Source organism: Capricornis sumatraensis, chromosome 13 (assembly GCF_032405125.1).
Source record: "Capricornis sumatraensis isolate serow.1 chromosome 13, serow.2, whole genome shotgun sequence".
In the NCBI taxonomy this organism is placed as follows: Eukaryota; Metazoa; Chordata; class Mammalia; order Artiodactyla; family Bovidae; genus Capricornis; species Capricornis sumatraensis.
This window is the reverse complement of record NC_091081.1, coordinates 78873547-78896898: the sequence shown is the minus strand read 5'-3', so window position 1 is coordinate 78896898 and position 23352 is coordinate 78873547. Positions and strand designations below refer to the sequence as shown.

At 43.5% G+C, this 23352-nt stretch overlaps 1 protein-coding gene across 1 annotated transcript in view; it reads right to left on the bottom strand.

Annotated features, from left to right (window-relative positions):
• TIAM2 (TIAM Rac1 associated GEF 2) overlaps positions 1–23352 on the bottom strand; it is a 115395-nt gene that overhangs the window by 53260 nt on the left and 38783 nt on the right. The window contains exons 7-11 of the mRNA XM_068985392.1: positions 17234–17395; positions 15704–15808; positions 15424–15502; positions 12670–12762; positions 11844–12107 (exon numbers count right to left, since the gene is read on the bottom strand). Of these exons, the coding sequence (XP_068841493.1) occupies positions 11844–12107; positions 12670–12762; positions 15424–15502; positions 15704–15808; positions 17234–17395 (703 nt within the window). The remainder of the gene's footprint in view (positions 1–11843; positions 12108–12669; positions 12763–15423; positions 15503–15703; positions 15809–17233; positions 17396–23352) is intronic.

The following is a 23352-nucleotide window of genomic DNA, read 5'->3' as shown; positions in this document are numbered from 1 at the left end:
AAGTAAATACTGGTACTAAATGTTTCTTAATAGCAGGCTGCCATGATTTGATTCACTTATCTTGTGATAAATATTCTCAGCATCTGAAAGGACATTTACAGGAACAGGACTGTGGCAGATGTTTCCAAGGCAGGCATGTGCTGCAGGCCATCTCCATGCGCATTACATTACAATGGGGTGGCTTCGGAGGCCTTCCTGGAGGAGGGGGAAGGAAAGCAAGTGCACCCATGCTCTGGTGTTCCAGGAGGCTATGGCTGGGGTTGGGGGTGGGGGTGGGGGCCCTTCCATGGCACATTATCAGTTCCCTGATGGAAAGTACAAAGTCCATAGCAACAGGATCTTCAGCCAGAGTTTTTGTTTCACCAGAACCTGATCCCTGCAGAGCTGGGAGGACCACCCAGATGTCCCAGTCATATTCAGAGGCATGTAACAGACACCAGCATTTCTGATACTTAAAGAACTTTGATAAAGAAGTATGTAAGTTCAAAACCCTGACAAGCTATTTAGCTGGAATTCTATTCAAGACCCTGAGGACTTCCCCAGTGGTCCAGTGGTTAAGAAGTCACCTGCCAAGGCAGGTAACATGGGTCTTATCTCTAGTCTGGGGAGATTCCACATGCCACGGGGCAACAAAGCCCACGTACCCTACAACTACTGAAACCTGAGCTTGTGCTCTGCAACAAGAGAAGCCGCCGCAGTGAGAAGCCCGAGCAACTGGCGAGTAGCCCCCACTTGCTGCGACTAGATAAAGCCCACGCGAAGCAACGAAGACCCAGGGCAGCCACAAATAATTTACAAACTTAAAGACCTGAAGGAGAATCCTAACAACAAATTACTCACAAGTTTCTACTGGGGGATGTGCTGTAAGAAAAAGGAAACCTGAAGATCACCTACTGTATGGTGGGATTAAAGAGGGTAAAACAAGAGCATTATTCAGCCAAAAAAAGATGAATGAATGAAGTATTGCTTCATGCAACAACATGGATAAAGCTAGAAAACATCACACTAAACAAAAGGCAGACACAACAGGCTACATATCGTACAATTCCATTTCTATGAAACAGCAGAACAGGCAAGTCCATGGAAACAGAAAGCAGAGAAGCAACTGTCGGGGGCTGGGAGGAGCCGAGAGGAGAGGAGACTGCTGATGGGCACAAGAGTTTCTTTTCTTTCGTTTTTTTTTTTTATCGTGGTGATGAAAATGTTCTGGAATTAGATAGTGGTGACAGTTGCAGAGCCTTGTCAATATACTAAAAATCACTGATCTGTACACTTTCAGAGGTGACTTTTATGGTATATGAATTATACTTAACTTTTTTAAAAGGTAAAAATGTCAGTGCAGATTTTACAGGAGAGAAATTAGTTACAGGAAAACGCCACCATAAGTAGGTTTCAAAGAACTGTGTCACACAAAATATACGCTTGCATTGCTACACGGTGAATGAAAATCAGTGTGAATTATAGGAAGAGAGAGAGAAAGGGAGAGAAATAGGAAGGCAGGCAGGAAAAATGTAAGAACAAAGATTAGTAAGATGATTACTAAACCATCGAGCTTTCCTTGCACTGAACAAGCCCAAATGATCACAAGGCAGTTAATTCCTAATTGCAAGCCCCAGACCCTGGATAAGAACCCAGATAAGGAGGCAAGGGCCGTTATCAATCCAGTTACATCTAAATTTGCTTTACTGCAGGATATATTATTATTGGGTTTTACTCCATGTGTGTTAATAGAGGAGTATTTAAAAGGTGGGGGGAGGGGGGGCGGAGAGTGGTTAAAATCCTGTTCCCCTACATGGAGGGAAAAAACAAGAAGAAACAGTTCTCTCCCAAGGTTACTGACCGTGACCTTGTCCAAGTTACCAGCAACTTAATGTGTCTCTGTGCCTTGACTTACCCAGCTGTGAAAATAAAACACTAATAACACATCTCTGCTACATAGGGTGATGTAAGGGGTAATTAGTGCTCTTAAGGTTCTTGGTGATCTTTCTATTTGAGACAGCCTGCTATTATGACGAAGCCTTAACAAACACCTTCTCTCCAGCAGTCAAGACCTGATTCTATTTAAAGACGTAATTTAATGAGATTTGTTGCAAAACCAAATGGAATGCTTGATCCATTACTTCGCTTTTTTCGCTTCATAGGCTTGTGTGATAAATGCACATTCCTATAACTGTTTAACTTGGTGCTTTAATCATATTAAATAACTGAATTTTTGAAAACGAAAAAATGCTAAACTGTCTCATCCAATCCTTCACTTTTAGAAGCATTAGAAGATGAGGAGTTAGAATAATGCCCAAGGCCAAGCATGAGGGCTGGAGCTGCCCACCCCATGGGGACTGTGGTTCTTTATTTTTGTCTCTCTGCCATTTAACATAATGCTTGGCACATAAACACAATGCATCATCTTAGTGTTCTGAAGGTCAGGAAACTAAACTTGGCCACAGCAGGGCTGTATTCCACCGGGAGGTGTAAGGGGAGAGTCTGTTTCCAGCTTCCAGAAGCCTCCTGCATTCCTTGGCTCACAAGCTCGCATCACTTCAACCTCTGCTGATGTCCTCATACCTCTACTTCTGACTCTCCACCTGCTCGGTTACAACGACCCTGTGATGACTTCAGACCCATCCAGAGAATCCAGGATAATCCCCCCATCTCCAGACCCTTAATTGAATCACACCTCTGAAGTCCCTTTTGCCAGGTAAACTCCTTTTGCCGTATTCCCATGATCTGGAGGTAGACATTTCAAAGTGAAGCGAAGTCGCTCAGTCGTGTCCGACTCTCTGTGACCCCATGGACTGTAGCCTATCAGGCTCCTCTGTCCATGGGATTTTCCAGGCAAGAGTGCTGGAGTGGATTGCCATTTCCTTCTCCAGGGGACTTTCCCGACCCAGGAATCGAACCCGGGTCTCCCGCATTGCAGGCAGATGCTTTACCATGGGAGCCACCCAAGGGGGCCTATTATTCTGTCTATCCCAACAAGTATGAAGATAATGCAGTAAAAACCAAGAAGAAAAACACCCCACCATGTCACCCAACATTTAAGAGTCTCCAGGCCAGGATGAGAAAGACACAAGGGACAGTGATTACCTTTGGGAGAGAAACTGGGTGCCCAAGGACAGAGTGGGAGAAATTTCTCTTCTGCTTGTTTAACTAACAGCTACATGGCCATGACTATGTAGGCACAGTCAACATGACATGGCCAGGCACGGTCTCGCTGTGTCCAGCTATTAGTTCATCAAGCCCATAGACTAGTCTATTTCACCATTGTTAAAAACTCAGCATAGATAGCGGAAGTGACTTGCATAACCAAATCCAAATGGGTAAGCCTGGAGTGAAGGCCTGAGCACAGGTTGTCTGGCTACTTGCTTTTAACTACCATTTCTATACAGCTTAGAGGGACTTAGCTATCTCAGTTTAACTTTTTATCCTGCTGGAATTTCGTAGCATGCCCCTATATATATATTAAAGATCTGAAAAGCTAAAGATATATAGCCATGACAGAGCTGTCTCTAGAAGTGAGAGCTGAAAACGAGATGTCCGTACTTGGTTCTTCCTGAGTCCCATTCCTTCATAGGGAAGAATTAAGTCAGGAACATAATTCATTCGCAAAGAAGGGGAACAAAACTGGAAATGCAGACAAACATCATTTGGCAATCAGTACTTGTAACATCCACAGGGTCAGACCTTTTTTCCCCTCGTGTGTAACCGGCTGTATGTTTCCTCTTTCCGATAATAGCTAACAGCTTCACAGAACTACTACCTCACAGAGATCTGGCTCACTCTACATGCACAGGTGACTGCATTTGATCCAGTCATTCCAACGTCTCAAATGGCTATTTTAAAAGTGATGTATCTAACAGAAATTACATGCCCTGTTCTTTAGAGAAATTCTGTAGATTTTAACCTGAAAAATGAATTTGCACGTCATGTTAGGAGAGAGAAAACAGGACTGGTTCTACTCAAAATGCTGGCAAATTTAATTTACCAGCTTCTCCCTCAGCTCCAACATTATCTCATCCTCACGGCTACAGGCACCTCCTCACCCCCAGCTGTCCTGATGCCAGGCTAGTCAAGCCTCTAAAGGGGATCTGCGAGGACCACACCATTAGTGGACATGGCTTTACAGTCCTGAGGAGTACTTTGTTTTTATAGGCACCAACAGTAATTCACTTGTTCTTTCTTTCCCCCCAAAACATTTATTTGAGTCTTTATTTTACAAGGGACTTCTGATCATTAAAAACAATACTGCATAAGCCAAAGGAATGAAGCTCTAAGAGTGAAACAATAAAGCCAATATGGAGAAGGTAAGAGTATCTGCCTCCTGAGAAATCTGAGTGCAGGTCAGGAAGCAGCAGCTAGAACTGGGCATGGAGCAAGACTGGTTCCAAATAAGAAAAGGAGTATGTCAAGCCTGTATATCGTCACCCTACTTATTTTAACTTATATGCAGAGTACATCATGAGAAACGCTGGACTGGAAGAAACACAAGCTGGAATCAAGATTGCTGGGAGAAATATTAATAACCTCAGATATGCAGATGACACCACCCTTATGGCAGAAAGAGGAACTAAAAAGCCTCTTGATGAAAGTGAAAGTGGAGAGTGAAAAAGTTGGCTTAAAACTCAACATTCAGAAAACAAAGATCATGGCATCTGGCCCCATCACTTCATGGGAAATAGACGGGGAAACAGTGGAAACAGTGTCAGACTTTATTTTTGGGGGCTCCAAAATCACTGCAGATGGTGACTGCAGCCATGAAATTAAAAGACGCTTACTCCTTGGAAGAAAAGTTATGAGCAACCTGGATAGCATATTCAAAAGCGGAGACATTACTTTGCCGACTAAGGTCCGTCTAGTCAAGGCTATGGTTTTTCCAGTGGTCATGTATGGATGTCAGAGTTAGACTGTGAAGAAAGCTGAGTGACAAAGAATTGATGCTTTTGAACTGTGGTGTTGGAGAAGACTCTTGAGGGTCCCTTGGACTGCAAGGAGATCCAACCAGTCCATTCTGAAGGAGATCAGCCCTGGGATTTCTTTGGAAGGAATGATGCTAAAGCTGAAACTCCAGTACTTTGGGCACCTCGTGCGAAGAGTTGACTCATTGGAAAAGACTCTGATGCTGGGAGAGATTGGGGGCAGGAGGAGAAGGGGATGACAGAGGATGAGATGGCTGGATGGATGACTCAATGGACGTGAGTCTGAGTGAACTCCGGGAGTTGGTGATGGACAGGGAGGCCTGGCATGCTGCGATTCACGGGGTCGCAAAGAGTCGGACACGACTGAGCGACTGAACTGAACTTAAGAGTATTTACTCTGGAAGGATTTCAAGCCACACTTTGGTGCTCCGTAAGTGACCAGACAAATGCTCTGTATTTTCTGTAAGGCAGGGAAAAGTAAAGCCAATACTTGCTCCTTTGTCCACTTCCTTGCCATGATATATTTGTTATAAATTCCAGGAATTCGGGATTCTATACAATCTGGTCCCAATAGACTTTACAATGTCATTTCCCGTTCGCACAGAGCCCGTGGCCTCTGCTCTGGGCCTACGTCCCAGGCCACAAACTCTATGGAATGCCCTCCCAGCTCCCACCACATACCTCCCAGCCCACAAAATGCCCATCTGGCCCATCTGAGTTTGGCACTCAGACCAAACACTCACCTTCCTCCAGTCCTCACACCTCTCTCTTTGGACTCCTTTGCTCAAAATTAACAGAAGATCAGTGTTTGGAATTCTCCCTCTGAACTGGACCTCTAAGTCTCTTCATTGAAAAGCCTTTTTTCTTTTTTTTTTTTTTAACGTGAACTATTATCTACAAGTGTTTTACTTTTCCTACTCAACTATAAGCTCCTTGAGGGTAGGAAATAATGTGTGACTCATTATTATAAACCTGCAATGTTTCACGTAATTGTTTATTTGTTAAGTAAACAAGTGAATAAATGAATGAATGAATACGGGAAAAGGAAAACAAATTCCCCAACAACACTAGGTTTTACAAGGAGATTAACATCCAAGGACCCTAGTTACTGCTATCAGAAACCTACATTGCTCACTCCTGCTAATGAAACTGAAAACTGTCTTCAGCACCATTGGAACAAACTATGAACTTGGAGACCAAAGTTCTCTGTGTCCTGGTAAAATCAGTACTTCCCACTCAAATTTTTAAAATAATTTTTACATGCACTCACCATCTTTAGAAACTTGAGTATGTTTTGACATCTGGGGATCTGGGGTGTTAGCCAGACAGACTTGGTAATAGTATTTTCACACACAAACAGGGCATTTTCTGAGCTCAATGTTATTAGTCATCCTAAACCAGTCTATGGAAGCTGAAATGTCCTCACTCTCATAAACAGGAAATAAGCGGGTCTGCCACATCAGAGCTGGCTCTATAATTCTTCCCTTGGTAGAAAGCTGTATAACGGATACATACATTCCCAGGGGCAATTCATTCCAAAGAGCAAATTTGCATCTAAGTGGCTTCTGGTAGCTTGACAGTCTACACTACTTATATAGCAATTTAAAAAGGGACTGATTCAAAGTGGGGTGGGGAATTAAAAAAAGAGCCTCAGGCTGCAATTACCTTCATCATCCTGTGAGAAGCATTGGCTGGGTTGACATTATCTACATGGAAGCAGGAACATAAGTCTTTCTATTTTGTTTCCTGTTAAATATACCCCAACCCTAAAGAGGCCAAATGAACAGCTGTTTATAGAGGGAATCTACGCGAATGCCACATCAAGTTCAATGTTTACATAAAGACTTTATTCAGGAAGTCTTTGCCCAATGAGACACTCTTAAAAGCTATTGAAATGTTTCAAAAGATGGCATACACTAGAAAAGGGACTTTTCAATATAAATCAAAAACGGCAATAACAGGAAGCCAGTATCAACAGGGCTGGCACGTCTGATGACTTCAATGGTGGCCTTGTTGGCTCAAAAATAACAGTGACTTATCTGGGGAATTCCAGCGGTAAAACTAATTCTCTGTATAAGAAGTCTTTCCAGATGATATTACTGCTCAAGTCAAACACAGCCTCTAGACACTTCTCTCTCTCTCTCTCTCCCTCTACTGTGGATAACTAGAACAAAAATTCAAACCCTTACAGGCAGGAATCAAACGGTCATTCAACCCTAAGGATACAACGGAACTTAGTACTGAGCACCCAACACTTCTCGGGGTATCCCTGCCTGTTCCACTCTTCACAGCATCATGAGAATATCACAGCAAAGCCAGTGACTGATGGAAGTTCTCTAGTTCTCAGTGTATCAATCCGCTGATTGGGGACTGTCTCCCATGGGTGGGCTGAGACCCAATAACGGGAACTAACAAACCAGTCTGCTGCCTCCTGAGTGCGCTGAGGACCGGCTCGGGGCTGGGGGCATGGGATCCCTGAATGAGAGAATACCAATACACAGGTACAAGTGTATTATCTCATTTAATCCTCAAGACCTGGGCACAGAAAGGTTCAGGAAAGGGGGGGCTCGTACTGCTGGGGAGCAGACCACCTCCTTCAGGCCACTGGCCTTGGCAGTGTAAGCGAGCCCTGGTCCATGATGAAGCTGGCATTACCCCAGACTGCCTGAAGGGGGCTCTCTGGCCACAGGACCCAGGAATTTGAATTTCCACAAGGCCTTCAAGTGAGTCTTAAACAATGTGAAGTCTGAGAACCACTTTCCTAAACACTATACACATCATGAGTCTCAAGAAGGCCACCAGGACGCTTCTTTTCTACAAAAGCATGAAACCTGAACAGAAACTCTACTATTTCCCAAGTTTCATGGGACAGTCTCATGTATATATGCGTGCTAAGTCACTTCAGTCGTGTCCGACCCTTACAACCCTATGGACCGTAGCCCACCAGGCTCTTCTGTCCATGGGATTCTCCAGGCAAGAATACTGGACTGGGTTGCCATGCCCTCCTCCAAGGAAATATTCCCAACCCAGGGATCAAACCCATGTTTTGTATGTGTCCTGCATTGCCAGGCAGGTTCTTTACCGCTAGTGCCATTTGGGAAGCCTATATATATATGTAAAGAAGGTTTTTTATTTTTTTCCCCAGCTTAAACCCAATCAAGAGACTAAAGCTAAATTTAGTACATAGATTCTGGATACCTGAATCCCACCACAAGTAGACAGGAAGTTCTGAACTCATGTTGCTTACTCCAGGGCCTCCCGTATTTCAAGTATGCAGAAAGGTTCAGTGAATATTCAGCCCAGACAGTTAAAATATACCCAGAACAGTTGCTTAGGGAGTCTTCTTCCTCCACTTTCTGATGTTCTTTCAGTTTCCATTAACAAAAACAAAGGCAGGTCTTCCCTTCCAGAGAACCCATGTGTGGTTTTTATTAACAAGCTAAAGACTGGTTTCTTGGGGAAACAAAACAGTTTCCTTTGAGTGCCAGGCTGCCTCTGGCAACGCTGGGAGCAAGTGAAATTTAGGGAAAGGCAGACTCTGAAATGTCCACTCTTCAGTAACACTCAAAGTTGTATGAAAAATTGCTTTTCAAATCATTTAAATTACTTTATGTGTGTAATTTAAAAACTTAAGCATAAAAAGTGGGACTACTGTTTCCTAATTCATCAACAAGGCAAGTCAAGGTACCCTGTAACGAGACAGCGAGCTCACGGGGGGAAGGGGATGGTAGACCCCCATGTTCAGGCTTCCTGCCCCCAAGGAGCCAGGCTGGAGGTGCAGAGACTCAGACTGGCTCAAGCTCACGGCAGCCCCCTGGGCTGAGATAAGCCTCATCCTCCAGATGAGGAACCCAGGTTCGGAGTCCTCATTTGAGCTCCCCCAGACACAGAGCCCAAGCCAAGTTGTGGGTACAGAAGTTTATCTAGAAGGTGATCCCAGGAAGCCCAAGTGAGACACAGCAGCCAGCGAGAGGGCAGAAAGCGTGTGAAAGATGTGAGATGGGAAACAGACTGCCCTTGTATCTGGAAGAATTGTGGGGTGCACCCCAGAACCGTCTCAGCAGGGGACAGGGAGGCTAGGGTGTCATCCACCGACGTCCACCCCTCCCTGGCTGAGAGCTGCCCCCAAGGTCACACAACCAGTAAAGGGCAGGCCCAAACTCAAGCCCAGATAGGGTGGGACACGAAGCCTGAGTACCTGTCACCTGGCCACTTAGCCCGCTCCCACCCCCATCCCCATCACCCCCACTCCACCCCCATCATCACCCCAACTCCGATCACCATACCACCCCCACCTTACACTTCCACAAACACTTCTCATGTCAGGCTCAGCTAACAGGTTCCCTCTTTTTCCTCCCTCCCCTTGCTTAATTTCTTCTCCCCCAACCTTCAAAACAGACAGGCTTCCCTTGGAGACATTCACTCACAGACATTTAACTTCCTTCACAGGCTACACAGCTACTTCAAAACAGACAGTAAACCAAGGGGGAAGGGTGGTGGAGGAGGGATGGATTGGGAGTCTGGGATTAGCAGATACCCCAACTACCATACATAGGATGGGTAATCAACAAATAGCTCAGAGAGCTACACTCAGCATCCTGTGATAAACCATAAAGGAAAAGAACATAAAAAAGAAGGTATACATGTATATAACTGAGTCACTTTGCTGTACTCCTGAGACCAACACAGTATTGTAAATCCACTATAATTCAATTAAAAAAATCAGAAATTGATGGGGGGAGGTGAGTAAATAAATTCCACATTTGCCAAGCCTTTGGGAACACAGTCCCTCGTGGCTGTTTTGTTTCCAACACAAGCACATTACTGTGGACCAGTGGAGGGGACAGACAGCAATCCCTGGGGAGAAGCCGTCTCAGCCCCACAGAGCACAGTCTCAGCAGGAAACCAGGGTGGTGATAAGCCATCCAAGGAAGGATAAGAAGAGATATACACTACAACGGGGGCACCTGTGGCAAGACCAGGGTGGAAAAGCACTGCCATATCTGGACACCCATTGGAAGGACTGATGCTGATGCAGAAGCTTCAGTACTTTGGTACCTGATGTGAAAAGCCGACTCATTGGAAAAGACCCTGATGCTAGGGCAGGATGAGGGCAGGAGAAGCAGAGGGTCACAGAGGATGAGACAGTTGGATGGCATCACCGACTCAATGGACATGAGTCTGAGTAAACTCTGGGAGATGGTGAAGGACAGGGAAGCCTGGCGTGCTGCAGTCCATGGGGCTGCAACGAGTTGGACATGACTGAGCAACTGAACAACAGTCTGAGCTAAGGCAACTGCACACAGACATGGGTGTCCTCAGTTATAAAGCTGTAGCCTGTAAGAATGGGTCCCTAGGACAGGTACTTAACGATCACCTAACATATCCAAGCCCTCTTCTTATGCTGTATCCTTGCACCAAAAGAAAAAAAAAAAAAAGAGGAAAAAAAACAAGATTAACTGACCTGCTTGATTTTCAACTGCTAGGGGAGGGGAGATAAAGGAGTCAAATTTGACCTCTTTTGCTGCTTTCTGTAGAAATTCATTCCTGCAAGTACCAAAAGTATTATAGACTCTGCAGTGATTTCTTATTATGATAAAATACATAGAGATATAACAGGCAGTGAATGTATCCCTCAAGAATAATGAATCCAATGAATGGACACACAATGTCTTGTGTGGAACACTCAGGCCTGTAAAGCAGCCCAGGGTGACTGGAATCGCATCCCTGATATAACCAGGTAATTAATTAGCTCCGTCATATTTTTGGTTTTATAACACTGACTTTTATATGCCAATAGTCAATGTAATGGCATTTTAAATTGGAGGGAAATCTCTAGAGAGGAGGAAAAAGGAGTATATACCTTATTGAATCACAAATCTTACCATCTGATGTTTTAATACCAAAATGACCTAATAAACCTGCTTTATAATTAAATCGATCTTAACAACTTCTGTGTTCTTTTATTCATTTTTGGTGATCATGCAGAGATTTCCATTAGAAATCTGTTATGATTGTAATTAAGAATAAAAATGACTCCATGTGCTTGTCATGCTCAGTCGCCTTTGGGGGCTTGGCCGGCTCCCTCCCAGGTACATAAGGGACCACGGGTTTTCAGTGTGAGCTGGAGTCTCTCATTTACCAGACTGTAAAAATACGAAAAGACTCTGATGCGGGGAGGGATTGGGGGCAGGAGGAGAAAGGGATGACAGAGGATGAGATGGCTGGATGGCATCACTGACTCGATGGATGTGAGTCTGAGTGAACTCCAGGAGTTGGTGATGGACAGGGAGGCCTGGCGTGCTGCGATTCATGGTGTCGCAAAGAGTCGGACACGACTGAGTGACTGAACTGAACTGAACTGAAAAATACGAAATGTGCATCAATAATAGGCCCAGGAAGTCAAACCTTCAAATGACTGCCTCAAATGGAAATCTCACCTTTAAAAAAATAAACTGGCATACAATTTTTCATTTTCAGGCCTTCCTTTATAAAATTTTAAAATTCATGACCCATGTGAAAAATTTGCCATTTATTGAAAAAGTAGTATTCAACCAAACAGGTAAAGATCTGAATTGCATCAATTGTTCTTAAAACCCAATAAATGACTGCAAAATGCTTTTGCCTCCCTGAATAACCAAGTAATTATAACACTAAATATCATGGGTGATTTTTTAAGACTGTAATTTTAAGGAATATTACTTTGTGCAAAAACAATTATTTTCTATTTTCACTAAAAGTGTTATAATTACTAAAACGCATGGAATTCTGCATCAAATCAGTTTGCTTGGCATCTGTGTTCTTCCCCTAAGAAATGAGAAAATATTCTTTGAACAGAGCTAAATAATCTCAGTTTGCAAGCAAACACAGCCTAAAAATATTATCTGGTGATACCAGCAGCGAAGAAAGGTAGAAATAACAGAACCTTACCATTTGCCGTATCCTTTTTAAAGTGATCCAGGAATTCCTCCAGAAGTTGGGACTGGTTAGGAGGGGGCAGCAGACCCTTCTGGTCCCTGGAGAACAGGTCACTGTCTGACCAGGAAGAACACAGAGTCGCTTTTGTGTCCGGTGGTCTGGCAATCAGAGTGAGCCCGACACTTTTCTCAGAAAACAGAGCCTCCATCTGCTTGAGGTCAAGATCAGACACAGCTTCCCCATTTAAGGTCATGATTTCATTGCCCTTTCTCAGCCCTGAGAAGGAGGAAGGGGACAAGAAGAAGAAGAGAGAGAGATGACCGAGAGGAATATTTTAAGATGAAAGACGATTGCAAATTCAACCCGCTTAGTGTTCTCAAGGGCTCTTCTGTTGCTACCTTCAAAGATAGCACCAAACCCTGTAGTAATCAGATTCCACTGATAACAAATTTCAGCTCTCTCAAGAGTAGCATTAGAAGAAATAGTTTAAGAGTCACTCAAATTAATTAGTCCTCTAAGTGATGTTTAACATGCTGGAAATGACCTTTGGTGTGTCTGTCTGCCTGGCTGGCTCTCACCGTCTCTTTCTCCATCTACCTGAACATATGCACAGGTACTCTGTGTATATATATTGTCTCTCAAAACCATACATGCACAGCCTCTCACTATATAACCATATACGTGTGTGTGTGTGCATGCATACACCTTTGCATTCAAAATTACTTTCTTTAAAATTCTAGGAGAAACTGTTTTCTGACAAGATCATGAGCAAATTTCACTAGCCAGACTGCACTGCACAGAATTAAGAGAGAAGAGAGATATCGCTTGCCACACGGACCTTCCCCATACGCCAGGCCTTCAGGGAGGACATCACTTATAAAGATGCGGCTGAGATGCTGGTGTTCATCCACCTGTGCAGTCACTGCAAACCCTAGGAAGAGAAATAAAAGGAGAAAACAAGTCTAAGTTCCTGACACTAAGTATTTCCATCTTAGTGGAAGTACTTGACCATCTACGTATTTCCGACATTATACATAATTAGGGTGTGTAGAAAGTCTAAATGACAGTTGTTTTGAAAGCACAGATATCTAGGAGGGGAAGAAAAGGGGGGAGAGTCTATCAGGTCTAAACGTTTAGGACATTACGCTACATGAACAAGTCAGCCCCAATAGACAAAGGACTACATGATTCCACTTCTATGAGGTACTAGAGCAGTCAGATTTAAAGAGACAGAAAATAAAAGGCTGGTTGCCAGAGGCTGTGGAAGAGAAGAGAATGGGAAGTTACTGTTTTACAAGAGTACCGGTTTTGCAAGATAAAGACATTTCTGGAACTAGGTGGTGTTAATGGTTGCACAACAGTATGAATGTATTTAATGGCGCTGAGTTGTCATTTTAACCTGTCTTAACAATTGCTATGAAGGGAAATTATGATATGTGGTGGTGTTTTTCAGTCACTAAGTCATGTCCAACTCTGCAGCTCCATGGACTCCAGCATGCCAGGCTTCCCTGTCCTTCACCATCTGCCAGAGTTTGCTCAAACTCAGTGATGCCATCCAACCATCTCATCCTCTGTCACTCCTTCTCCTCCTGCCTTCAATCTTTCCCAGCATCAGGGTCTTCTGCAATGAGTAGACTCTCTGCATCAAGTGGCCAAAGTATTGGAGCTTCAGCATCAGTACGTTCAATGAATATTCAGGACTGACTTCCGTTAGGATTGACTGGTTTGATCTCCTTGCAATCCAAAGAACTCTCAAGAGTCTTCTCCAGCACCATGGATAGAAAGCATCAATTCTTCGGTGCTCAGCCTTCTTTAGGGTCCAACTCTCACATCTATACATGACTACTAGAAAAACCATAGCTTTGACTAGATGGACCTTTGTCAATGAAGTGATGTCTCTGCTTTTTAATATGCTGTATAGGTTTGTCATACCTTTTCTTCCAAGGAGCAAGCGTCTTTTAATTTCATGTCTGCAGTCCCCATCTGCAGTGATTCTGGAGCTCCCCAAAACGAAGTCTGTCACAGTTTCCATTGTTTCCTCATTTGCCATGAAGTGAATGAGTAGCCAGCCATTCCCTTTCCCCTGGGGATCTTCCCAACCTAGGGATCAAACCTGGGTCTCCCACATTGCAGGCAGATTCTTTATCACGTGAGCCACCAGGGAAGCCCTATATTATGTGCATTTTGCCACAATTTAATTTTTTTTTAATTGAGATTAAAAAGTCTTATTAAAATAAATTAAGTTCACTTCAATATAATATTTGTTAAGAAACAACTCTGTATGGGGCTAGGCATTTTGAGCAGGTGGAAAAATACTTGAATGGATACTGCTTCCCCTAAATAGGACTACCTGGGACACCCAGGTGAGATGGCCCTTCTCTGAATGTGCCTCCCTCCATCCTCCAAAAGTGCCCTCATCTGTGATTCCATGGTGGGAATCACATTTTCATGTCTTGGTCCCATAATCCTGGGGGGTCTCTGACAGTAGGAAGAAAGGCATGTCACTTATTTCTTCTGTGCCTCACGCAGAGCCTGGGAGGGCATGGTCACCAAAGGGTATTTTCTCATATCTCCCATCAGTCATTCAAATGCAAAGAAGATTGAGCAAAGGAGACCTTGGCGAGCAGAGCGAGACCAACAGAAACAGACAAAATGCTCAGAGGCCTTGAGAGGAAAACCAACATAACATCTGGGGCCAGAAACAAGGAACATCATTTTACCAAAAAACCCCAACAAATGATAAAAAGGAAAATTTTAACATATTACAATCAGGCTGTGTCATTTTAAGGGAAATAATGATATCAATATATCTAACAAGAAATAGTCTTTCTATGGAGATATCTACTGATCATTAACTGGCAGGCTACAGTCCATGGGATGGATCACAAGAGTCAGATATGACTTCGGGACTAAACCACAAGCACCACCATCTAATTATCAGGTTTCTCTGGAACAAGACAAAGCAAGAGACAGGAAGGAACTTTAAGATATGAGCACAGTTTATAAACAACCAAGTTTAAACACAGATAAACAGAAATGCAAGAACTGAATATTATGAAGTGATTTGGATAATACTGACCCTTAATTATTAAACTGAAGGTAAAGCAATGGGTAAGGTTTCTTCAAGGAAGTGAGACTTTTAGTCAGTCCTTGAAGGACAAGTTGGATTTATACACTTAGAAAGCAGGGAATAAGGGAGGGGAAACGAGGGGGGCAGTTCAGGCAGGTGAAGTGCTAAAAGCAAAGACCCGGAGATGAAAGAACTGTTACATGAATCATACGTTAATCAGCTAAAAACTGTGCCCAGCACACAATAAATTCATTGTGTTATTATCACCATCACTTCAAATTTCCCTTCAGTTTTTACATTCATTCCTCTTAAGTGTTTTGGCATTTCCCCCCAATAATAATACATATCTTTTTAGTCTGCTAATATAAATTAATAGGAATGAGGGAAGAGAAAGGAAGCTCAGAATCTCTTGTCATAGTTTCTGAAAATGGGAAGAAAAGAAGATTAGGTCCAAAGATATTGGGGCAAACCAGGCAAGAATGGACCAGATGGTTCTCTGGTGAATACGTTCCTCCTCCTTACCGAAGTCAGACACACCCCCGGTCTTTGTCAGCTGCACATCATACACGCTTAGTGGAAAGACTTCTATCTCATCATAAACCTACAAAAGGGAAGACCCACAGAATCAGAGGATCTAAAGTAATAGTATCTTGGAAATTTATTTTGATTGTTTCCAAACTAGACACCAATTTAAACAGAATTTTCTCCCCCGAATGACACTATTTTTTTTTTAATTAAGGGGCCATGGATGGGTTACCTTGGCCCATGGATTGGTCCCTTACCAAAGCCAAAGAACACTCACCTGCTCCTGCATATATTCGTACGGTGCAGGAATACAGTACTCAACGTTCTCGTCCACTAACTTCCGAAGTTGTAGGCCATAATGGCTGGGTTCCAACTGCCTCATCTAGGGAAAAAAGACAGCTATTCAGATGTTAAATGTTCTTTCTAAATGCACCATTGTTCACTAAAAATAAAAGTGGAAATTTCTTTTAAAAATATCTTCTATAATATGCCGAGTTTAAGTATATACAAGAGCTGAAGTTTCAGTGTGCAAAAAAGAAAAAAGGGAAATTATTTTCAAGAAGGTTTTCTCTAAATGATACCACTTATCACTAAAAGCAAGAGATGTATTTTGAAGCAGTTATGGTGGTTGATATATGATAACAGAATATTCCTCAGCATCAGAACTGCTCTCTTTTAACAGACAGGTAGTACCTAAATTTAAATTGTTTCCTGTTACTAAAGTAATTTGTGAAATGTCAACCATCTCATACTCTGCAGACTTCAGAATTACGAATTTTCTGTTCCAACCATTTTTCACAAGGAAAACATATATATAAATACACACACACACACACATATATATATATACATACACCCACACATTCTGTCTCAGACACATTTTCAACAATGAGAAATTATCTCAAGCCTATGTTCTAACTGGATCTAATTCACCAACTACGTCTGACCTCCTCTATCAGAATATTTATCAACTTGATATTATTGTTATCGAATAATATTGCTGACTGCCTGAATAATTACCTGACATAATGGAGCAAAAGAAAATTAAATTTATTAACAGTATAAGCTGCATATAAAAATATCTGGAATCCTAAGGTGTTTAGTCAAAGTGAAAAAGGAGGACTAAAATGAAAGATTATCTAATAAGCATTTGTGGTAAAGAGCTACCAAACTCGACATTTTTTTTAACCATTTCGTATGTTTGCATTTTCTCTGAAAACTAAAAAATATTTCAGCTCTACTGCGCCATCTGGTGGTCTGAAAGCATATTATCTGATGCTGCTAAGTCGGTTTCATGGATCTCAGAGGGCTCTCTTGTAAATATATCATAAACTTTCTTTTCAGAAATAAGACCCAGTTTGAAAAATGAATAAAACACCATCTCATAACAATCTCCATTAAGCAACTGTGAATGGTATTGAGTGACTCATTTAATCCAAAGAAACTTGATAAAACTAGCATCAAATCAAACCACTGCAAAGTTTATGCCACTTTCTCACAGAATACCATCTATAAGTACCTTAAATAACAAAAGAGACTTCATAATTATCCCAGATATAAAGGTATATATACAGAATTTCAGTAAAACAGCTCAAGTTCTTCATGAAGGCACTGGGCTGTGACTCAACTTATTCCTCTAAAACATGGAGAAAGAGAATACTATAATGAATATGTTAATTAACATAACATATTGTTCCTTCCTGTAGAAAGTGAGGTCTTAAACACCACACAAATTAAGCAGGCAAAGGAGGGCAACATTAATGATTATTCCCATTCAGAAGTATATTTCTACAGCAAAATCCACTACCTTGCAGGCCAGAGTCAGAATATCTTCTACTCTGGTTTCCGGCTTGATCATCACAGTCACAGCTTGATGATCCTGAAAGTGAACATCAACTTGGCTCTCCCACGTGCCGTCTCGGGGACCACCATCCACTGCTGACCCGTATAAGTGTAGCAGGTCATCCACCTGTTTTGGGGTCACAAAAGAAAGAGTGGGCTTGACAAGCAAATGAGGGAAGCCATGGGAAAATGCCCCGTGAATTTAGAGTTAGCACTTTTGCACTCCTCACATCTAGGGCTTCTCATGACCCTCTGGGGCAGACAAGCCTGAAGTTTCCTTGTTTGTTTAACCAACATGCAGCTGATGTCCTTGGGAGGCTGATTGGAGTCAATCAACTCCTCCTCCCGTGTTCTAGCCACTTTGCCTCTTAGCCCAAGTTAGCACAATGCAATCAAAGAAGGGCTGCTCAGTATCCACTCTTACTGCTCTAGAATTGTCCAGATGACCAGGAACTCCATGAAGTCTATGTCTAAGCCATGATCCCAGTGAATTTCAGATACACTCTCGGCCATGGCTTCTGACGCCTGCCTGCATACTAACCATGAACTGCACTTAACTTAATCCAAGCATGTTTCTCTTCTTTCTACTTGTTTTTAAAAACTACCAGCAATCCTGGACTAAGTGCTTTTCCATCTTCAGCTAGACACTCGTTCAGAAATCATCCACAAACATACCATGTTTCAGAAGCTTTTCCAAAGGAAGCTTTGTTTCCTAAACTTCACCCTCACAGTAACTCCATGACCTCATGCTAATATGTTCTTCTATAATTTATAAATAAAAATAGTTAACATTAAATATTAAGCAACTCAGTAATGTTCCCTTCTGGTTAGGCTCTCATATTAGTCTGGTGGTAAAGACAAGACTTAAGGATTTGAAATCAGAAGACTGAGGTTCAAGTCACACCACTTAAGCAGTAAGGCAGGAGATTTCCTGTGTTCAACCTCACCTCCTATTTTGTAAACAGGAATGTTATTAATACAACACAACTGCTTAAGTTTACCAATCAATAACACAAATTTTGTGAACAAAAGAGATCATATATATGAAAACACCTCACACACCAGAAAATGTTACATACAGATTCATCATCAATATATCACGTATACCCCACCCATCTTATGTGAGAGTTGTCACTGACAGGTTTTTTACTTTGAATTTCATGCATTTAAAAAACACGAATACACACACACGAGATTCCCCTATGTGCTAAGTCGCTTCAGTCATGTCTGACTCTTCACAACCCCATGGACTACAGCCCACCTGGCTCCTCTGTCCATGGGATTCTCCAGGTAAGATTACTGAAGTGGGTTGCCATGCCCTTCTCCAAGATTCCCCTATACCAATAGGATTAAAATAGAAGAATATGTACAGTATTAAAAAAAAAAAAAAACAGGTTTAGGCAAAGGGAAGAATCGATTTTCCTGTGTTGTCTTTTTTAAATGTGGTACTCATCTTTGAAGTGACATTTCTGTCTCTGTCATTTCCTGTACCTTTTCCTGGAAAGATGGTCACAGCCCAGAATGCGCGTGAACCACACTTGCCAAAGAAAAAGGGAGCGAGAGAGAGAGAAGCAGATGACCGGGACCAAGGACTCAGGCAAGGAGCAAGGACCCCAGTGTCCCCTGCAAGGTCCCATGTCACGTGGGTCCCATTTTCTTCTCCGGTTAAGCCTCAGGCACGTCTGTCCACCTGAGCAGCAATTTCAGCCAGGGGCATCAGCAACAACCAGGTACGGGCTTAAAGGCACAGGCCCCGCCTCTCAAACAAGGCTTGCTCAGAATCAAACCATAACCCCGGCAGAGGTCACTGTGGAGTAAGAAACCACAAAGAGCCAGGACGAGGGGACGTCAGACCATCCTGACTGCTGCTGCAAAGCAATTCAGGGCTGTACTTTCAGAGCAGAGCCGCGAAACCTGACGGAGGATGGACGAGCCCGGGGAGGGACACGGGGAACACAAATCCACAACTACCCTCCCCTTATCCCAGAGAGACCTCACGACTCCTTGCCAGTTCACTCATCACTCACAGCCCCCTGAGGCAGGCGCTGTCCTGACTCTAACAGTGAAAAGATGGGGGCTCAGAAAATTCTAGAAACTTGCCCCCAGCTCCCACAGCGAGCTGCGACTGTCGTACTGTGGGGAATTTGCACCCTGGAACCCAGTGTGAGCCTGGGCTCCCACCACCACTCTAGAAACATCAGCCTGGCAGTTAGTCACCTCTCGCAAAAGGGACACGGGCCAGCTATCTGACTCCTTTGGGTTACTCCACTAGGCACGCCATGTTCCGGCTCCCCCAACTCCCCACACGAGCACTCTCCTGCCTCCAGACCCCGTCACCTCTGCTGCTTTCTCCTGCTTTACCCTCCCCAGAGCTCCTGTACTGAATTCACACATACTTTTCAACCTTGTTTCAAGTGCTACCCTCTTTCTTCGAAAGTCTCCCCTGCCCCCTCCAACCCCCAACCCCAACTCCACTCAGTTAGATGTGTCTACACTCTGATGTCCCTGCAGTGAAGCCCAGCCCGCTTGATAGTCATTGCAGGGCTGTTCTCAGGTTCCCCAGGTGCTGAGATCAATGAATGACAGCAGATGCGCTGTCTTTCTCATTCTCAGTCTCCTTCCGCCCTTCACACAATATATCCTTCAGCCTTTCAGTGTATATCCTTCAGCCTTTCACAATGTATATCCTTCCGCCCCTCTCACAGTGTGTGTCCTTCCGCCCCTCACACAGTGCGTGTCCTTCCGCCCCTCACACAGTGCGTGTCCTTCCGCCCCTCACACAGTGCGTGTCCTTCCGCCCCTCACACAGTGCGTGTCCTTCCGCCCCTCACACAGTGCGTGTCCTTCCGCCCCTCACACAGTGCGTGTCCTTCCGCCCCTCACACAGTGCGTCCTTCCGCCCCTCACACAGTGTGTCCCTGCCCCCAGAACTCACCTAATCCATGGGTGTTGAACTGGATGCAATGAGAAATTCAGTCACGTATGGGCTTGTAGGCTAAGAGCTGCCCATTTTCATTATCTTATGCAGAATCTATTTCCACAGTGTTAAGTACTTAATCCTCCCTAAAGTTTCAAGAAGAAAAACTAAAAGAGGATTACTATAGAGAAGTTCTAAGCTAGAGATAACTATGCAGGCAAATGAGAAGATGCGATGAAGGACAAAAGAAACATTCATATTGTATTCAATTAAACAAGGTTTTGTGCCTAGTTGTGCTCTGAGGAAACATTTCCTGAGTCTACACTGCTGACCTAAGGTCAACTGAATGATCGAGAAGAGGTCTATCAACAGCAAGGCTAGGGAAGGCTCAGATTCTCTCAAGAGATCCTAGAGTGAAAATTTACGTGTAATTTTTTTCCTATGCATAACACACACACAGCCTAGAAGTTTAAGCAATTAAAAAAAGGTGAAATATGGCTATTCAAAAGGAGTATCAAGCATGTAGAAGTGATTCATTGATTAGAACTAGAGAAAGAAAAGACTAACTGCTGCTTATACATCTCCTAGGCTGTTGGAAGATTTGCCCACTCGGGGAAAAAAAAAAAAAAAAACTGGATTGATCCTTTTAAGGGTCAGTGTTATCCACACTGAAATCACATGCTTCATTTTCAGTGAGTCAGATAAGATATTCTCTCACCTTTTTCATAAAAGGAATAGAGAATCATGAAAATAAACCCAGCAAGTTGACATATCTGGAAAACCCTTTTCTCTGCCTATCCTTAAAGATGCTACGTTAATCTTTTAAACCTCCACCCAGAATTCCTTGGCTGGCTACCCCTGTTCAAGACTATCACATACCCCTTCACCCACTCCATCCCTCCCTCCCTACAAAATTAGTTTCCAGTCGGCCGGTTCAAGGTTTCCAGTTCTTGGAGGAGAAAATCAAACCAGCAAAAATACAATAAACAGACAATCTTGGTCAAATCCCAGCCCTGTCAGGGCTGGTTAGCTCATGTCTCTGGGCTTCAATTTCTTCACCTTTACAAGGGACTGAAGCACACCAGTCCCAGAGAGAAACCAGGAGACTGGCATGAGAAAGGGCATTTGAAGGGACTACGTAAACTGTAAAGGGCCATCAGCAATGTAAAAGATCGCTTTTGAAGTTCGGTGTGGGTTATGGAATTACACCATACGGACGGGGGAGCCTGGTAGGCTGCTGTCTATGGGGTCACACAGAGTCGGACACGACTGAAGTGACTTAGCAGTAGCAGCAGCAGGCTTGACCAGTAAATCAAGTCAAGTCAAATCACCGTGGATGGTGACTACAGCCCTAAAATCAGAAGAGTGCTTCTAGACATGAAAGCTATGATAAACCTCGACAGTGTGCTGATAAGCAGAGACATTATTCTGCTGAAAAAGGTCAAGGCTATGGACTTCCCAGTGGTCATGTATGGTTGTGAGAGTTGGATGGTAAAGAAGACGGAGCAGCAAAGAATTGATGCCTTTGAACTGTGGTGCTGGAGAAGACTCCTGAAAGTCCCTTGGACAGCAAGGAGATCAAACCAGTCAATCTTAAGGGAAATCAACTCTGAACACTCATTGGAAGGACTGATGCTGAAGCTGAAGCTCCAATACTTTGGCCACCTGATGAGAAGAGTTGACTCACTGGAGAAGTCCCTGATGCTAGGAAATATTGAAGGCAGGAGGAGAAGGGGGCGATAGAGGATGAGATGGCTGGATGGCATCACTGATGCAATGGACATGAACTTGGGCAAACTTTGGGAGATGGTGAGTGACAGAGGCCTGGCAGGATAGGCTGCAGTCCATGGGGTTGCAAAGAGTCAGACACGACTGAACAAAGGCTTGACCACCGTAATTCAACAGTGGCCACTGTAAAAAACCACATGAGAATCAGCCCTTGCTCCAAAACCCAAGGGAACCGTGGTGACTACTGGTGCCCAGACCACCATGTGTCCTGGTGCTGAGTGGCCATCCACCAAACGGTAACATCATTGAACTGCAGCCATGGCCACTTCCGTTAAGGTGTGCAAGTCACTTCCGCCCTCCAGGTAGGGCAGCTTCTACAGAAGCATTTCTTATTACCATCACATTAATGGCCTTGAAATCACATGTCAAATTACTTCTGCTCAGTGTGCCTCAAGGAGAGAAAATTGAAACTCCATGGGCTCTCACAGCAGATGCTTTTGGATCAAATGGCTCGTAATTACTACTTGGATCTCTGAAGGGAAGTGAGTGGCAAAATCACAATCCAGCCGTCACAAAACGGGCCCACACCACAGTTGCTGATAAAAGGAAGGTCTATTAGCAAGTGAGATGAGGGAAGAACACAAAAGGCGTTCCGTGCTCTTGGCTGTCTTAACAGCAGCAAAATGTCACAGAGGAGGAGGTGTTCATTTCCTTCTTGGGTGGATGCCCAAACATCAGTTGATATGAAAGGGAAACAAAGACCTATCTACGTACCATCCATCTGTGCGCGTCCGACCGTTGTGTAGGGTTCCAGACTAAATGTTCTATTTAAACAGACCAGAGTCATGGTCAAGAGTAAGTGGTTTCATTCATGGTTTCCATTAAAAAAAAAGGTTAGCATTTTTCCCCCCCAGTTTGGAACTAAGGACTAGTGTGACAATACTTCATTCACTTGCTGCCACAGAAAGTTGGGACACCCCAAGCCAATTTTCCAGGAGCAAGAGCCAAGGCCCAGGGCACCAGAGTATCTGCAATGATGCTTCTGGGGTAGCTCCCTTCCAGAGCCTCAGCGGGGGATTTGTTGTCACTATCTCCATAACAAACACATCCCTTCAAACTCTGACTGAGACGTATTATTACTCACCAAGAAGTACCCTATGAAAAGCTTTCACTTTTTTGGCGGGCCAAAGTGTCCTTTAAAAAAACCACTCAAATAAGACTGGCTGGATTCCAACATTAACAGATTTCAAATTAGTGTGACTCACTGTTGGACTGTTACACGATGCACCGATTAGAATGGAATATTTTTAAATACCCGTGACCCCTCCTCCCTCCCAGCACTCAGGAATGACTGCCTTTCTGTGTTACTCTTATGGACATAACACACCATTTACAAATAGATGGTTTGTGCAAGTTATAAATATTCTCCAAGAAAGATT